Source organism: Notolepis coatsorum (genome assembly GCF_963971535.1).
Source record: "Notolepis coatsorum genome assembly, chromosome: 20".
Classification (NCBI taxonomy): Eukaryota; Metazoa; Chordata; class Actinopteri; order Aulopiformes; family Paralepididae; genus Notolepis; species Notolepis coatsorum.
Genome location: NC_140184.1, coordinates 74,404,123 through 74,423,769, shown reverse-complemented (window position 1 = coordinate 74,423,769; position 19,647 = coordinate 74,404,123). Strand labels below are relative to the sequence as shown.

The 19,647-nt window shown below is 48.2% G+C and overlaps 1 protein-coding gene across 1 annotated transcript in view; it reads right to left on the bottom strand.

Annotated features, from left to right (window-relative positions):
* LOC311246904 (spondin-1-like) overlaps window positions 1-19,647 on the bottom strand; it is a gene marked incomplete at both ends in the record, with an annotated part of 447,234 nt that overhangs the window by 44,270 nt on the left and 383,317 nt on the right. Inside the window, 2 exon segments of the mRNA XM_084337145.1 lie at window positions 18,939-19,121; window positions 19,227-19,272. Of these exon segments, the coding sequence (XP_084193271.1) occupies window positions 18,939-19,121; window positions 19,227-19,272 (229 nt within the window).

Genomic DNA, 19,647 nt, shown 5'->3' with positions numbered 1-19,647 from the left:
CTCTACACCAATAAAGAATGAGCAGGGGGGCGTTATCGATAACCTCTACACCAATAAAGAATGACCAGGGGGGCGTTATGGATAACCTCTACACCAATAAAGAATGAGCAGGGGGGCGTTATCGATAACCTCTACAGTACACCAATAAAGAATGACCAGGGGGGCGTTATGGATAACCTCTACACCAATAAAGAATGAGCAGGGGGGCGTTATCGATAACCTCTACACCAATAAAGAATGAGCAGGGGGGCGTTATCGATAACCTCTACACCAATAAAGAATGAGCAGGGGGGCGTTATCGATAACCTCTACACCAATAAAGAATGACCAGGGGGGCGTTATGGATAACCTCTACACCAATAAAGAATGAGCAGGGGGGCGTTATCGATAACCTCTACACCAATAAAGAATGAGCAGGGGGGCGTTATGGATAACCTCTACACCAATAAAGAATGAGCAGGGGGGCGTTATGGATAACCTCTACACCAGTGGTTCTCAAACTGTGGTACGCGTACCACTAGTGGTACTTGGTGGTACTGCTGGTGGTACCTGAAAACATTTTATAAAAAATTAATAAAAATAAAAATGTATAATAATTTTAAATTTTTTGTGCAGTCAGGCCACTGAACTTAGAAGCAGGCCAGGCCAGTGTTTCTAGTTGCGGCGGCGCGATAGTTAGATAAAGTGGGGAACAACCAGGAGATCACTGTGACAGAGAGTAATGCAGTCTAAACAAGTCATAAATATTTTAATCAACTTCAGCCCTGATCATAACCATTTTTATTATTAGATTTTTTTGTAATGTCAGATAAGAAATGAAATACTCCCACTTTTCTGAAAAGAGTTGTTGTTAAATCTGACATTACAAAAAATCCATCAAAATCTGTGTTGTTGCTAATCATTGACACATGCCTAGCCTGTAATAATCCCCCCCAGAAAAATTTACTTTGCATTTGATATATTGAAAATATTTAACTTTTTGTGTGTTTTTTTTTACAATAATTTGTGATGCCATCACACAAACTGGCATTTAAAGGATTACAATTCGAAAATGTATTGAATATGTGTTTTTTTATTATAATATATAGAATGCAGGAAATTAAGTCTTTGTAACAAAATAATTCCTGGTGGGGGACCCCCACTTAGAAAGTGGCCTGACTGGGGCTATATTTCACACTATATTTCCCAGCCTGAATTATTTACCCAGTCCGGCCCTGCTTATGTGAGTTGTCAATGGACAACAACATGCTGTGTGTCTGTGTGTGTGTGTGTGTGTGTGTGTGTGTGTGTGTGTGTGTGTGTGTGTGTGTGTGTGTGTGTGTGTGTGTGTGTGTGTGTGTGTGTGTGTGTGTGTGTGTGTGTGTGTGTGTGTGTGTGTGTGTGTGTGTCAGTTCCACACTCGGGTCACCTGCAAGCTGTATAAGCACACCAGTGTGAAACCATAATATGCTCAATCTGTGTAGTGACAATTCACTGTTCTCTGATATTTCAGCAAACAACTCCGATGTTGTTGTTGTTAATGAGGATATCAGAGAGGTTCTCATCCTAGAAGTTGGTTGCACGTTTGACTACAGTCTAGAGGAAGCCTTTACAACCAAAATGTTAAAATATCAACTGTTAGACCATACCATATCACAACTCGGCTACAACTGTAAACTTTTAGTCTTCATATTTGGAAGCCTGGGTCATGTCCATAAATTAGGTGTTAGAGGCCTTCAGTTGGCCGGTCTTCCGAACAGAAGAGCCAAACAATTAGCAAAATATTGCTCAGTGTCAGCAATTATTGGCAGCCGGGCAATTTGAAGAAGACGCTGCTATCTGTACCCATGAGCTGTGTGTTGATTGTCAGGTTCATCATCCATGTGTGTGTGTAACTTTGGTTGCCATTGTCAATTTTGGCACAACTGTATCAGAATAATCCCACAATGTACAAGTGCACTGATAATATTTGTGTCCTTTAAACATTGTCTTTATGTGCACATAAATAAAGATTATAAATGTGTGTGTGTGTGTGTGTGTGTGTGTGTGTGTGTGTGTGTGTGTGTGTGTGTGTGTGTGTGTGTGTGTGTGTGTGTGTGTGTGTGAGAGTGAGAGTGTGTGAGAGAGAGAGAATGAAGGACAATTGCTTGCTGTGTGTGTGTGTGAGAGAGAGAGAGAGAGAGAGAGAGAGAGAGAGAGAGAGAGAGAGAGAGAGAGAGAGAGAGAGAGAGAGAGAGAGAGAAAGTTAGGTACATTTGCTGAAATACAATGCCCCTTGCATTGTATGAGTTGTGTGGAAGAGTTTGCTAGTTCTAGTGCTACCCCTTTGTACATTGTGTCTGACAAAAGTTAACAATAAATAATGGTACTATTAGGAATACATTTGCCTCCTGCGTGAACTGTGCATAGCTGAATAGACTGTATTTTAACGTCGGCCATATGGTGGTACTTGGAGAGCCAGCTACCTTCTCAGGTGGTACTTGGTGTAAAAAGTTTGAGAACCACTACACCAATAAAGAGACGCTTTGAAGCAAGTCTGACGTTTCACAGCATCAGCGCATGAATCAAGCATCATACTCTGCCAACGCTAACGAAGACGACAGATCACACCCGTGACAGGGCTGTAAAAAGTACCCAGAAATTATACTTAAGTAAAAGTATGGGTACCGTCTCAAAATCTTACTCAAGTAAAAGTCAGAGTATCTGGCTAAAAACACACTTGAGTAAAAGTTAAAAAGTTTCTACGTTTAAATGTACTTAATAAAAAGTCAAAGTAAAAACTTGTTTTTATTCCGGGGCAATGAAATGTTCCGTCTCGTCCTCTTCATCACTCGTACTATCGTTTGTGGCCATCTCCTGTAGCTCGTCACTCTGACTGTCTATTCTTCTGATAGCAGGTGTTTAATCAAAGATCCCCGCTTTCTAGTCTCGCAAAAGGACCAATCAGCATGGGTATGGGCGGGTTCATTTTACATTGATGGGGATTTGATTGGCTGTTTTTAAATAAAGTGCAGCCGCAGGATAAATAACGTTAACGTTAGTTAGGCCAGAGAAAGAAATATACTAATTAAAATAGTTGGATCTGCGAGATTTGTACTTTGTAGGTCTGCATTTTAACCCTTTCACTGCCACACTACCAAACGGTTAACCCTTTCACTGCAACAATACACAGCAGGTTAACCCTTTCACTGCCACACAACAGCCGGTTAACGGCACGAGTACGCTGTTAGATGGAATCACCATCATTGTTGTGAAGGGCCAGATTAAAGTTGAGAATCTACATTTATTGTTTTATATACTTTGTATATTATTTATATATACACGGTATATCCCTTTAAGCCTGCGTTCAAACCATAGTAATATTCACTTTCCTTATGAATAATGCCCCCCTGACGGCGGCGCCAGGCAGTCTCGCACTCAGACAGGTGCAATGGGCGAGTTTGGGGCAAGTCGGGACATGCCCTTGGCAGTGTATTGATTCAGGACCAAGCGGTTAGGTTTGGGACTAGAAAACCACTTAAGTATATATGCTGGCGCAGGTGCGCACAGCAGCAGTTCGTCTAAGCAAGCAGTGTGACAAGTTCGTCTAAGCAAGCAGTGTGACAAGTTCGTCTAAACAAGCAGTGTGACAAGTTCGGTAACAGTGAAGTGAGCAACCGTGCGTCTAACAGAGCGTTGAGAGCCACGTGCGGATAGAATAGTAAAGTGTCAGAGTTTAATGCAGTAACGTCAAGTTCGACCTAATCTAATGTGAAGTAAATAGTCGTTCATTTATTGTATATCGTGCAACCACAGTTCGTTCGTGTCTAGCATTGGACATGTGCACAGGAGAACCGGCGTCGGCGATTGCAGAACCATTACTGGTTGGATTATATTGATTTGGAACGTGTTACCCGGAGAAGAGCATCGTTGATTCCCACTATCGTGTGGGATTTAACCTTGTGAGGATTACCACTCGGGCTGGCCTTGTGGACAGAGGCTGGCTGGCTGTCATCAGTGCTATCGAGCATTTGGATTACAATTATTGCTTTGCTGCTGATCAAGGGATTTACAAGGACCGACTCCTGTACCTGGAGTCTCTTTATTCTTCATTGAATCAGACTGAGTATCCGAACATTCCTCTACCCTCCAGGCCTTACACCCCGGAGGGAACCCATTGTCTCCAGGCGGTACCAGCGTTGCCTTATATAGTTGCTATTATACGACAGGTGGTGTCAACTTAGACCCATCGTAGGATTCCTGCTATTCTTAGTGACTCATGCTATTGACTGACTTTACGCATATTCTTCGCCATACAAGCGCGACCCTAATTCTCATTCTGTAACCTAATGTTGCATAATAATAAAATACCCTCAAATACTATTTCTTTGTCAATGCCGTGTTCTTGTGGGTGTTCACCATCTATATTTGATCACCATCATCATCATCATCATCATCATCATCATCATCATCATCATCATCATCATCATCATCATCATCATCATCATCATCACCATCATCATCTTCACCATCATCATCATCATCATCATCATCACCACCAGCATCATCATCACCATCATCATCTTCACCATCATCACCATCAGCATCATCATCATCATCATCATCTTCACCATCATCATCATCACCATCATCATCATCATCATCATCATCATCATCATCATCAGCATAATCATCATCATCATCATCATCATCATCACCATCATCATCATCATCTTCACCATCATCATCACCATCATCATCATCATCATCATCACCATCATCATCATCATCATCATCATCATCATCATCATCATCATCATCTTCACCATCATCATCATCATCATCATCATCATCATCACCACCATCATCACCATCATCATCTTCACCATCATCATCATCATCATCACCATCATCATCATCATCATCATCATCATCATCATCATCATCATCACCATCATCACCACCATCATCACCATCATCATCATCATCATCATCATCATCTTCACCATCATCATCATCATCATCATCATCATCATCATCATCTTCACCATCATCATCATCATCATCATCATCATCATCATCATCATCATCACCACCATCATCACCATCATCATCTTCACCATCATCATCACCATCATCATCATCATCATCATCATCATCATCATCACCATCATCACCACCATCATCACCATCATCATCATCATCATCATCATCATCATCATCATCATCATCACCATCATCACCACCATCATCATCAGCATCATCATCATCATCATCATCATCATCACCACCATCATCACCATCATCATCATCATCATCATCATCATCATCATCACCATTTGATGTGGCCCCCAAGAGCCCTGGTAAAAAAAAATTAAAGGGGAACTATTTTACAATTTCTTTCACTATTTGGGCACTTTTACACAATTCCTGTGAGTCTATGGAACACCTCTGTAATTATTATTTTTTTTAATTCATTGTTTTGTATTTCTAATCAACTACTCAAAAACAGCATTTTTCTACCTCAATATCTTAAGCCGTTTTGAGCCTGGGAGGCCACGGTGGTGCTGCAAGGGGCCAACCGTGCACATTATCATGCAGCTGAGACATCTCTGACATCACAGATCAGCACATTTTCAGATGACTCAGTTCAGTGAGGCTGAATATTGTGAGAGGAGAATTGGAAGAATGCGCCAATATGAGAATTAGAGACAATGGGTCTCATTCCCGAATATTTTCCAAAGATATATTCTGGAAGACTTATCTTGGAACCACGGAGACATAATCTATGACAAGTACACTCTGAGTCCTGAACGTGCTGGTAATATGTCTTAAGTGGCTGAAACGGTCGCAGAAATTATATGATCTGATATCTGCTTGGAGAATGGCATTCTGTCGTAAACTCCAAAGCGCGTTCCCGTTCAGCTCATTTGCATACAAAACACCGCCTCCATAGTTCCTTATAAGGCAACTGGTGACGCAGCTGTGTGAAATGGAATGTCGGAAGTGCTTTGCGAGCCGCGTGATTACGAAACCTAGCGTCAGTCAGTGCCAATCAGAGAGCGTCTCCGAGAAATGCGGCTAGGTTTCGTAATCACGCTTGCGCCCATCAAAACTAGATTAGATTAATGTATTGGCATCATATACAGCTCGTGGTACACACCTGCCGCAGCGCGCGCGCGCGCACACACAGACCCACACACATATTATATGAATGAATGAATGACATATAATATATATAGCCTACGGCGGGCGTAATGAATAACGCAGTATGGCTTATTATTCCATAAGCCTATAGGCTACTGTTCATTCGTAGGCGCACACAAGACTTGTTATGGAATATTAATGCAGTCTATTTCCACCGATTAGCTTTAGTTCTTATTTATTTATCCACTGTCATTTCAGTGTTGGTGTATAGGCTATATAGTGTATTTCAATATAAGTTTAATTGATTAATGATATATTCGAAGGAATGCAGGTTTATAGCTATATCAACCCCCTCCAATGTACAGTAAATGACCAAGTATGGTTTTGTCAATATTCCAATGTACAGTTTTGCTTGTACAGTGTAAGTCTATCCCCCACCCATCCCTACCCAACCTCCTCCAACAGTTTCTACGTCAAATGTACTCTCTTTTCTGGACTCTTTTTGTATCACAAACAGTACTGTATTTGCAAATCTGGTATGTCATAAATGTATAGATGTAGCAGTACTGTCTATCTGTGTCATGTGTGTCATATATGTTATGATGAATTGAAAATGGGGGACCCTGATGTAAACAAGACAAAATTATTTCTCTGGTCTGCATCCCCTTATGTAATTGAGCTGTACTGTACTCATTCTGCAATCTGTTAATAAAGTTTTCAATCAATCAATCAAACAAAGGTCTGTCCCATTGTATACCAATCAATGGGATACATTGCATGTTGACCTGCATTCTTTCAAATGTATATAATGAATCATTAAAACAGATGTGTAACAAATAAGAAATACAAATTCCACAGAAGGCATTCAATTATTATTATTTTCAATCATTTCACAATAATTGCATAATTGTGTTTGAATATCTGAGTAATTATTTGTCCAAAATAGCTGGTTCAGATATGGTTAATCCAGCTGCCCTGTGATCAGATGAATCCATATTATTTATTTTTCCGACATCAAATTCGTAATTTCTTATCGTACAAATATTGTCATATTTATTTTAATTATGATTAAGTAATTAATTCCAAGGAGGCCTGTAGCATTGACGTGAAGGAATCACTATGAGAACACAGTCTGTCAAGTTATAATAACATTTTAAATTAGTCAATCAATCATGAGATTTGATCGTGGGCTGAGAGCATATTTAAATGTGCTCCTCAGCACTCTTAGATCTGCTCTCAAATAAGATCTCAGGAAAATTTGAAGACTCCCACTCCCAGCCCTAATATGTCTTAAATACGCCGAAATCTGGCTAAGATGAAATATTTTGTCGTAACTTCGTTCGAGAATGAGACCCAATGATTATATTAATATAAGTCCACATAGCTATGAAACAATGCTAAACACTGAAAAAGGCCATTTATAAGATAGTTCCCCTTTAAACATTAATCTTGGGTTCAAAAATAGCGGTGTTAAAAGAATTGTGGGTTAATGCGTTAATAAAGCTTTAACTTTGACAGCCTTAGTTATTACACATTCTTACACACATGTATGTTGAACATCTGAGGTATTGATGAAGTAACAAAGGAAAAAAGCCAAAAGCACTTACTCCTCAGACATTCTTTGACAATTTTACAGCCCAAAATACAAAAAATATCCAGGCGGAATAGGTAACAAAGGGTTGAAGAAATATTGTCTGAACTGTCAGATGCAAACTGGCTGTGTGACATAACCGAGCATCTCGCTCAATTGAATAAGAAGCTGTAGGGACGCAAACAAGTCCCACCAAAAACTTTACCAATATAGTTGTGAACTGAGACAACCCTTATTTTGTTATTTTTTAGTACAGTTACAGTTGTGTGTTCATGCAGACACATAATAGCAATTTCATTACGAATTGAAAATGGGGGACCCTGATGTAAACAAGTCGAAAGTCTTTCTCTGGTCTGCATCTCCCTAACAATTGTGTGTATTGAGCTGTACTGTACTGTACCCATTCTGTAATCTGTTAATTAAAGTTAATTAAACTATCTTCCATTAGTTGGATGTATGGCCTCTGCAAGGTTGTGTGCAGCCATTTGTTATTGTAACATCTGCTACATCTGTCCCACGTGTTCTTTGCAGCTCACAGTTGTTAGTTCTGCCCCTCTTGACTGTGACAAAAAGGTTTTGAACAAACTTAATGTCATAGCTTGTATTTGATGATCTTCTTCTTTGTTATTTACTTGAATGGTTTGATCATTGATTGATGGAGTAATATGGGGTTCTGATAAACTATTTTTTTTGTTAAAATAACATAAGCTAACATATATTTGTACATCTATGCAAATGCATATGCAATATGTATAACTTGAATAAGTAATAAATACAGAAACAACATGTTTAACAATATGTAAATGAGTAGCTACATTTATTTTACATTACATTAACATTTATACGGTCTTTGGCCCTTTGAGGGCAACCATAATGCTGATGTGGCCCTCTGTGAAAATGAGTTTGACACCCCTGTAGACTATCTACAAATGTATTTGCCCTCATCTATTATTTGACTGACTGTTTTATTGCACTACACTATTGCACTATTTTGCTACTCTTTTATCATTTTAAAACGTTCCATTTCATGTGTGACGATCACTCCGTGAACAGGGAGGCCTGCTGGCAGGTAGGGTAATAATAAAGTGTGTTATTATTATTATTATTATTATTATTATTCAAATCAAATCAAATCAAATTTATTTATAGGGCCCGACAACACACGTTAATGTCCCCATGGGCCGTACAGGTCTTCTTTAAACAGGTCAAGAAGACAACATAACAATAAGTCAAGAACAGAACAAGAACACCATAGGGTCCAAATTTTTTTTAGATGAATGCAAATAAATGAAAGAATGCAAGCACTCCCAGACATACCCCACGCGAAGGTAAGGAAAAACTCACTAAAACCTAACAATAGGGAAAAAAGCTCCACAGGCAGTGTGGAGGAGAGAAACCTTAGAAGGGCCGTTCAAGGGGGGGATCTCCCTTCTTAGATGTTGGTGATAGTAGTGTTGCAGACGGACAGTTGGTAATAATAATAATAATAATAATTATTATTATTATTATTATTATTATTATTATTATTATTATTATTATTATTATTATTATTATCCGTTCAACTGCATTCAATTGTAAACCAACCATTGGTGTGAACCTGAGGCTGGGTGCAGTGAGCGCTCACCTTCATCACTGCAGCCTCACCTTCATCACTGCAGCCTCACCTTCATCACTGCAGCCCTCACCTTCATCACTGCAGCCTCACCTTCATCACTGCAGCCCTCACCTTCATCACTGCAGCCTCACCTTCATCACTGCAGCCTCACCTTCATCACTGCAGCCTCACCTTCATCACTGCAGCCTCACCTTCATCACTGCAGCCTCACCTTCATCACTGCAGCCCTCACCTTCATCACTGCAGCCTCACCTTCATCACTGCAGCCTCACCTTCATCACTGCAGCCTCACCTTCATCACTGCAGCCTCACCTTCATCACTGCAGCCTCACCTTCATCACTGCAGCCTCACCTTCACCTTCATCACTGCAGCCTCACCTTCATCACTGCAGCCTCACCTTCATCACTGCAGCCTCACCTTCACCTTCATCACTGCAGCCTCACCTTCACCTTCATCACTGCAGCCTCACCTTCATCACTGCAGCCCTCACCTTCACCTTCATCACTGCAGCCTCACCTTCATCACTGCAGCCTCACCTTCACCTTCATCACTGCAGCCTCACCTTCATCACTGCAGCCTCACCTTCACCTTCATCACTGCAGCCTCACCTTCACCTTCATCACTGCAGCCTCACCTTCATCACTGCAGCCTCACCTTCACCTTCATCACTGCAGCCTCACCTTCATCACTGCAGCCTCACCTTCATCACTGCAGCCTCACCTTCATCACTGCAGCCTCACCTTCATCACTGCAGCCTCACCTTCACCTTCATCACTGCAGCCTCACCTTCATCACTGCAGCCTCACCTTCACCTTCATCACTGCAGCCTCACCTTCATCACTGCAGCCTCACCTTCACCTTCATCACTGCAGCCTCACCTTCATCACTGCAGCCTCACCTTCATCACTGCAGCCTCACCTTCATCACTGCAGCCTCACCTTCACCTTCATCGCTGCAGCCTCACCTTCATCACTGCAGCATCACCTTCACCTTCATCGCTGCAGCCCCATGCAGGGCTCCTGGTCCTGGGTGTCTCACCTTCATCGCTGCAGCCCCATGCAGGGCTCCTGGTCCTGGGTGTCTCACCTTCATCACTGCAGCCCCATGCAGGGCTCCTGGTCCTGGGTGTCTCACCTTCATCGCTGCAGCCCCATGCAGGGCTCCTGGTCCTGGGTGTCTCACCTTCATCACTGCAGCCCCATGCAGGGCTCCTGGTCCTGGGTGTCTCACCTTCATCACTGCAGCCCCATGCAGGGCTCCTGGTCCTGGGTGTCTCACCTTCATCGCTGCGGCCCCATGCAGGGCTCCTGGTCCTGGGTGTCTCACCTTCATCACTGCAGCCCCATGCAGGGCACCTGGTTAGGGATGGGAATCGAAAACCGGTTCCCTAATTGGCCGATGCCTGGAACCGTGTGGCTCCAGTGACTTTCGATTCCCTTATCGCTGCCAGGTTTTTTCTACAGTTGCGCAATAACGTTAGCGTTAGCATGTAGCCATGGCAGACTCTATTTGATTCCTTACGGGCTCGAAATTGCCTGGGTTTTGGTAATATGCTCCCGAAATGCTCCCGCTGTTTGGCTACTTCTATGTGCAGTGAAAACTACTTGAATGCTTTAGAACCTAGTCATTGATTTAGTTCAGGGTGAGCTCAAATTAGCCGCGGAGGTAACGTGAGCTAACGCTATTTAATCAAGCTCTCAGAGAGAGATAAACAGCTGACAGCGGATAGTACAGGTACAAATACAATAAAACAGCGGGTTGGGGCTGTTGTGTAAACCTTGTACTCTTTAGAAGAGACGGAGAGTCTCCGTTGACTGTTGTTTACTAGTCGGTAAGCCAGGAAGTTCCCGTGGTGCAGCATACAATTGTGTCCGTGTAGCAACACAAGTCAATACAGGACGGGGCCGTGTGTGTGTGTGTGTGTGTGTGTGTGTGTGTGTGACAGAAGTCAGAGGAATAACGACCTGTTATTCAATAGATTAAAGTAGTTTAAGAATAAAAAAAATAAATACATTTTAAGAGAATCTCAAATACATTATTTTATTTAAGTGTATGCTATAGTTAATGTTTTATTTTTTACAGTTTTTGTATTTTTCTGACATGGGGGCTCAACAATAAATGACTATCAGAAATGTCAAGTTGCATGTTGTTATTCTAACCAGCTTATGTGAGGTTTTGCCCGCTGCTCACTACCTTTTCTCTGTCTTCCTTAAGCCTACTGTTAGGAATTCCCTACTCACTCTCTCTAGCCCCCACCCTCTCGTTCCTTACCCTTAGTGGCCACACCTGTTTGATATTCTATTATCTCTCGCACCTGTGATGGCAGGCTAATTAGTCCCCCTGTGGGCTTTAAATACCAGGGCGCTTCCCCTCGTTTTGGCGTGGGGTCGTGTTGTATTCATGCTGAGTCATATTCTCTAACATCTAGACTCTTTCGGGAGATCCTCTGGTCTACCAATGCTGTAAGATGGATCTCTCCAGCCTTGAGATGTTTGCTCCAGCCTTCGTCTGCTGTCGCCGTAGCCTGTGGAGGAGACTGTTCTGCGCTCCCTGTAACTTCCACGGGAGGCACCCCAGCGTTCCACTGCAGACCCCAGCGCAGCTGTTCGTCCTGACGCACATCTAGACCAACGCGCATCTCCCGGACCCTCGGGCTTGGCACGCTCTCCTGTCACCAGCGCGCAACGCGCATCTTCAAGGGCTTTGGCCACCTGTCGCCGTTTGCCTGGAGGGAGACATTGTACTGCGCTCTCTAATTCTCTACGGGAGGTATTCCAGTGTTCCACTCCAGACCAGCGCGCCAGATGCGCTCAAGCCTTCGCCACCTGCCGCCGTTTGCCTGGAGGGAGACACTGTACTGCGCTCTCTAATCCTCTACGGGAGGTATTCCAGTGTTCCACTTCAGACCTTCGAGCTTGGCACGCTCCTCCGTACCAGCGCACTGACGCGCATCTTCCAGACCTTCGAGCTTGGCACGCTCCTCCGTACCAGCGCACAGACGCGCATCTTCCAGACCTTCGAGCTTGGCACGCTCTCCAGACCTCAGCGCGCCGACGCGCATCTTCCAGACCTTCGTGCTTGGCACACTCCTCTTCGCAGACGCACCCCGAGGCGTCACTCTGTTCCGACGCGCACACCAAGGTGTGGCGCGCACTCTGTTCCTCGGCTCCGACAGCGGCTACCCGGTGGACGACGCCCTCGCCACCGCCACTGTTCCGACGCGCACACCAAGGTGTGGCGCGCACTCTGTTCCTCGGCTCCGACAGCGGCTACCCGGTGGACGACACCCTCGCCACCGCCACTGTTCCGACGCGCACACCAAGGTGTGGCGCGCACTCTGTTCCTCGGCTCCGACAGCGGCTACCCGGTGGACGACGCCCTCGCCACCGCCACTGTTCCGACGCGCACACCAAGGTGTGGCGCGCACTCTGTTCCTCGGCTCCGACAGCGGCTACCCGGTGGACGACACCCTCGTCACCGCCACTGTTCCAGCACTCTGTTCCTCGGCTCCGACAGTCGGCTACCCGGTGGACGACTCCCTCGTCACCGCCACTGTTCCAGCACTCTGTTCCTCGGCTCGGACAGCCAGCCACCCGGTGGCGATGCCCTCGCCCCGCTGCTGTCCCTTACCTTTACGCATACGCCTGGGTGAGTTTTGATTGTGATGTCACTCACTCAGCGTAGTGCCCTTGCCCCCGTTCCCGCTGCTGTCCCTGTACCTTTACGCATACGCCTGGGTGAGTTTTGATTGTGATGTCACTCACTCAGCGTAGTGCCCTTGCCCCCGTTCCCGCTGCTGTCCCTGTACCTTTACGCATACGCCTGGGTGAGTTTTGATTGTGATGTCACTCACTCAGCGTAATGCCTCTTGCCCCCGTTCCCGCTGCTGTCCCTGTACCTTTACGCATACGCCTGGGTGAGTTTTGATTGTGATGTCACTCACTCAGCGTAATGCCTCTTGCCCCCGTTCCCGCTGCTGTCCCTGTACCTTTACGCATACGCCTGGGTGAGTTTTGATTGTGATGTCACTCACTCAGCGTAATGCCCCTTGCCCTCGTCCCGCTGCTGTTACCCAGCGTATTGCCTCCTTTAGTTCTCACTTAGTTATTAGTTTGGACATTTCATCCCCCACTCTGTTTTGTTCTCTCGTGGATATTATTTTGGACATTTCATCTCCCACGGTGTGTTTATTCACACGAAGATAGTATTTACTTTGTTACTTTGTTATTTGGACTGTTCTGCATCTGCTCTGTTTGTTCCCTTTGAATATTAACCCTCTCCTCTGTTCTGCAGAGCGGCCCAGATGTTTTCCCACCAGTCCCCAGTTCCTCCCTGTCCCCAGCCCGCCTCCGCGGTTCTCTGTCCCCAGTTCCTCCCTGTTCCCCAGCCCGCCTCCGCGGGCCTCAGTCCCCTCTATCCCTAGCTCTCCTAGTCCCTAGTCCTCTCTCCCTAGTTCTCCTTGTCCCTGTTTACCTAGTCTCTAGTTCCTCTGTCCCAAGGCGTTCCCTTAACCTTCCCTTAGGCGTTCCCTTACTTTCCCATAGTGTTCCCTTTTCCTGCCAGCCTCTTAAAGGCACTTTACCTTCCCCTCTTGTGTTATTCCAGTGTCTTGTGTTTTCTCCCTTAAAGGGACAGTGCCCTTTTTCCCTGTTCACAATAAATATCTGTTTCTTGGCAAACCACCATACCTGTCTTGTGTTGTGCGATTGGGGTCGGTTACAAACCATAACAGTACGACCCCACCAAATCGACGACCCCAGCCAGCACAGACGGTGTATGTTGAGTTTGCCTTTTTTTTTTCTTGTTCCCTCTAGCTCCCCTGTTAGCCCTGTTAGCTCCCCTGTTAGCTTGTTAGTCTCCCCTCTAGCTCCCCTGTTAGCCCTGTTAGCTTCCCTGTTAGCCCAGTTTAGCTTCCTTGTTAGTCCTGTTTAGCTCCCTTGTTAGCCTGTTACTCCCCTGTTTAGCTTGTTAGTCTCCCCGGTTAGCTCCCCTGTTTGCTTCCCGTTTTGCCCTGTTTGACCCCCCTGTAGCTAGCCATGCCCTGGCAGCTAACCCAGTCCCTCAGCAGAGCCCCTGTCTGCTAGCTTGGCCCCGGCTGCTAGCACAGCCTCTATGTTTATGCAGCCCTTGCTGCTGGCATAGGCCCTGTAGCTAGCCAGGCCCAAGCAGCTAACCCGGTCCCTCTGCATGGCCTCCACTTTTTTGTGTAGTTTTTCCCACAGCTAGGACTGTCCTTCCAGCTAGCTTGTGCTCTCATGCTGGTCCAGCCCTGTCTGCCAGCCTAGCTCCGGCAGCTAGCGCAGCCTCTATGTTGATGTAGCAGTACAGCTAGCATAGGCCCTGTAGCTATCAGTGCCCTGGCAGCTACCCTTTCCCTCTGCTAGCCTGGCTCCGGCAGCTTGCGCAGCCTCTATGTTGATGTAGCAGTACAGCTAGCATAGGCCCTGTAGCTATCAGTGCCCTGGCAGCTAACCTTCCCTCTGCTAGCCCTTTCCCGGTGCTTCCATGGTTACCCCTTAGCTACCCTGCTTGCCCCTCAGTTCCTCTAGACCAGTTGCTCTAGACCAGTTCTCTAGACCCAGTTCCTCTAGACCAGTTCCTCTAGACCAGTTCTCTAGACCAGTTCCCTAAACCAGTTCTCTAGACCAGTTCTCTTGCCCAGTTCGCTAGACTAGTTCTCTAGACCCAGTTCCTCTAGACCAGTTGCCCCTCTGCTACCCTAGTTACCCCTCGGCGACCCTGTTTCTTTTGCTAGCCCCACTCTTGTGGTGGCTTCCCCTGCTGGCTTGGCCAGTACCTCTTGTTTTGCCCTCTGCCACTCTGTCTGTATTTGTTTTGGGTCGCCGGGTGGCTCCCGTTGAGGGGGGGGTACTGTGAGGTTTTGCCCGCTGCTCACTACCTTTTCTCTGTCTTCCTTAAGCCTACTGTTAGGAATTCCCTACTCACTCTCTCTAGCCCCCACCCTCTCGTTCCTTACCCTTAGTGGCCACACCTGTTTGATATTCTATTATCTCTCGCACCTGTGATGGCAGGCTAATTAGTCCCCCTGTGGGCTTTAAATACCAGGGCGCTTCCCCTCGTTTTGGCGTGGGGTCGTGTTGTATTCATGCTGAGTCATATTCTCTAACATCTAGACTCTTTCGGGAGATCCTCTGGTCTACCAATGCTGTAAGATGGATCTCTCCAGCCTTGAGATGTTTGCTCCAGCCTTCGTCTGCTGTCGCCGTAGCCTGTGGAGGAGACTGTTCTGCGCTCCCTGTAACTTCCACGGGAGGCACCCCAGCGTTCCACTGCAGACCCCAGCGCAGCTGTTCGTCCTGACGCACATCTAGACCAACGCGCATCTCCCGGACCCTCAGGCTTGGCACGCTCTCCTGTCACCAGCGCGCAACGCGCATCTTCAAGGGCTTTGGCCACCTGTCGCCGTTTGCCTGGAGGGAGACATTGTACTGCGCTCTCTAATTCTCTACGGGAGGTATTCCAGTGTTCCACTCCAGACCAGCGCGCCAGATGCGCTCAAGCCTTCGCCACCTGCCGCCGTTTGCCTGGAGGGAGACACTGTACTGCGCTCTCTAATCCTCTACGGGAGGTATTCCAGTGTTCCACTTCAGACCTTCGAGCTTGGCACGCTCCTCCGTACCAGCGCACTGACGCGCATCTTCCAGACCTTCGAGCTTGGCACGCTCCTCCGTACCAGCGCACAGACGCGCATCTTCCAGACCTTCGAGCTTGGCACGCTCTCCAGACCTCAGCGCGCCGACGCGCATCTTCCAGACCTTCGTGCTTGGCACACTCCTCTTCGCAGACGCACCCCGAGGCGTCACTCTGTTCCGACGCGCACACCAAGGTGTGGCGCGCACTCTGTTCCTCGGCTCCGACAGCGGCTACCCGGTGGACGACGCCCTCGCCACCGCCACTGTTCCGACGCGCACACCAAGGTGTGGCGCGCACTCTGTTCCTCGGCTCCGACAGCGGCTACCCGGTGGACGACGCCCTCGCCACCGCCACTGTTCCGACGCGCACACCAAGGTGTGGCGCGCACTCTGTTCCTCGGCTCCGACAGCGGCTACCCGGTGGACGACGCCCTCGCCACCGCCACTGTTCCGACGCGCACACCAAGGTGTGGCGCGCACTCTGTTCCTCGGCTCCGACAGCGGCTACCCGGTGGACGACACCCTCGTCACCGCCACTGTTCCAGCACTCTGTTCCTCGGCTCCGACAGTCGGCTACCCGGTGGACGACTCCCTCGTCACCGCCACTGTTCCAGCACTCTGTTCCTCGGCTCGGACAGCCAGCCACCCGGTGGCGATGCCCTCGCCCCGCTGCTGTCCCTTACCTTTACGCATACGCCTGGGTGAGTTTTGATTGTGATGTCACTCACTCAGCGTAGTGCCCTTGCCCCCGTTCCCGCTGCTGTCCCTGTACCTTTACGCATACGCCTGGGTGAGTTTTGATTGTGATGTCACTCACTCAGCGTAGTGCCCTTGCCCCCGTTCCCGCTGCTGTCCCTGTACCTTTACGCATACGCCTGGGTGAGTTTTGATTGTGATGTCACTCACTCAGCGTAATGCCTCTTGCCCCCGTTCCCGCTGCTGTCCCTGTACCTTTACGCATACGCCTGGGTGAGTTTTGATTGTGATGTCACTCACTCAGCGTAATGCCTCTTGCCCCCGTTCCCGCTGCTGTCCCTGTACCTTTACGCATACGCCTGGGTGAGTTTTGATTGTGATGTCACTCACTCAGCGTAATGCCCCTTGCCCTCGTCCCGCTGCTGTTACCCAGCGTATTGCCTCCTTTAGTTCTCACTTAGTTATTAGTTTGGACATTTCATCCCCCACTCTGTTTTGTTCTCTCGTGGATATTATTTTGGACATTTCATCTCCCACGGTGTGTTTATTCACACGAAGATAGTATTTACTTTGTTACTTTGTTATTTGGACTGTTCTGCATCTGCTCTGTTTGTTCCCTTTGAATATTAACCCTCTCCTCTGTTCTGCAGAGCGGCCCAGATGTTTTCCCACCAGTCCCCAGTTCCTCCCTGTCCCCAGCCCGCCTCCGCGGTTCTCTGTCCCCAGTTCCTCCCTGTTCCCCAGCCCGCCTCCGCGGGCCTCAGTCCCCTCTATCCCTAGCTCTCCTAGTCCCTAGTCCTCTCTCCCTAGTTCTCCTTGTCCCTGTTTACCTAGTCTCTAGTTCCTCTGTCCCAAGGCGTTCCCTTAACCTTCCCTTAGGCGTTCCCTTACTTTCCCATAGTGTTCCCTTTTCCTGCCAGCCTCTTAAAGGCACTTTACCTTCCCCTCTTGTGTTATTCCAGTGTCTTGTGTTTTCTCCCTTAAAGGGACAGTGCCCTTTTTCCCTGTTCACAATAAATATCTGTTTCTTGGCAAACCACCATACCTGTCTTGTGTTGTGCGATTGGGGTCGGTTACAAACCATAACAGCTTAGTTCTGTTGCATTTCCAATTTATTTATTTAATGGTAAATGGTAAATGGCTGCTTTTTTATATAGCGCTTTTATCCAAAGCGCTTTACAATTTGTTACTCACATTTTACCCATTCACTCACACACCGACGGCGGAGGCAACCATGCAAGGTGCCAACCTGCTCATCGGGAGCAATTATGGGTTAAGTGTCTTGCTCAAGGACACATCGACATGCTGCCCGGGAGGAGCGGGAATTGAACCGGGAACCTCTGGATTACTAAATTATAAATTGATCAGGTATCGATAAGGGAATCGATAAAGAATCGAATCGATAAGCAGAATCGATAATGGAATCGTATCGATAAAATCCTATCAATTCCCATCCCTACTCCTGGTCCTGGGTGTCTCACCTTCATCACTGCAGCCCGGCCCCATGCAGACCTCCTGGTCCTGGGTGTCTCACCTTCATCGCTGCAGCCCCATGCAGGGCTCATGGTCCTGGGTGTCTCACCTCCATCGCTGCAGCCCGGCCCCATGCAGGGCTCCTGGTCCTGGGTGTCTCACCTTCATCGCTGCAGCCCGGCCCCATGCAGGGCTCCTGGTCCTGGGTGTCTCACCTTCATCACTGCAGCCTCACCTTCACCTTCATCGCTGCAGCCCGGCCCCATGCAGGGCTCCTGGTCCTGGGTGTCTCACCTTCATCGCTGCAGCCCGGCCCCATGCAGGGCTCATGGTCCTGGGTGTCTCACCTTCATCGCTGCAGCCCGGCCCCATGCAGGGCTCATGGTCCTGGGTGTCTCACCTTCATCGCTGCAGCCCGGCCCCATGCAGGGCTCATGGTCCTGGGTGTCTCACCTTCATCGCGGCAGCCCCATGCAGGGCTCATGGTCCTGGGTGTCTCACCTTCATCGCTGCAGCCCGGCCCCATGCAGGGCTCATGGTCCTGGGTGTCTCACCTTCATCGCTGCAGCCCGGCCCCATGCAGGGCTCATGGTCCTGGGTGTCTCACCTTCATCACTGCAGCCCGGCCCCATGCAGGGCTCATGGTCCTGGGTGTCTCACCTTCATCACTGCAGCCCCATGCAGGGCTCCTGGTCCTGGGTGTCTCACCTTCATCGCTGCAGCCCCATGCAGGGCTCATGGTCCTGGGTGTCTCACCTTCATCGCTGCAGCCCCATGCAGGGCTCATGGTCCTGGGTGTCTCACCTTCATCGCTGCAGCCCGGCCCCATGCAGGGCTCATGGTCCTGGGTGTGGGGACACGGCACGCTGAGGTCCAGCTGAGCCTTCAGCATCCTCTGCCTCATCCTCTTGCCCTTCTCACAGGTGGCGGAGCTGCAGGCCGACCAGGGCGACCAGCTGGAGTAGATGCAGGTCTCCGGGGTGTCGTCTGGAGGAGAGGGGGTGTGTTAGGGTCACTGTGCTGCTGCTGTGTGGCCAGAGGGGGGCGCTGACGTCCCCTTCCTCTAGAGGAGATGGGGTGTGTTAGGGTCACTGTGCTGCTGCTGTGTGGCCAGAGGGGGCGCTGACGTCCCCTTCCTCTGGAGGAGAGGGGGTTTTTAGGGTGTGCTGCTGCTGTGTGGCCAGAGGGGGCGCTGATGTCCCCTGCCTCTAGAGGAGAGGGGGTGTGTTAGGGTGTGCTGCTGCTGTGTGGCCAGAGGGGGCGCTGACGTCCCCCTTCCTCTGGAGGAGAGGGGGTTAGTTAGGGTGTGCTGCTGCTGTGTGACCAGAGGGGGGCGCTGACGTCCCCCTTCCTCTGGAGGAGAGGGGGTTAGTTAGGGTGTGCTGCTGCTGTGTGACCAGAGGGGGCGCTGACGTCCCCCTTCCTCTGGAGGAGAGGGGGTGTGTTAGGGTGTGCTGCTGCTGTGTGACCAGAGGGGGCGCTGATGTCCCCTGCCTCTGGAGGAGAGGGGGTT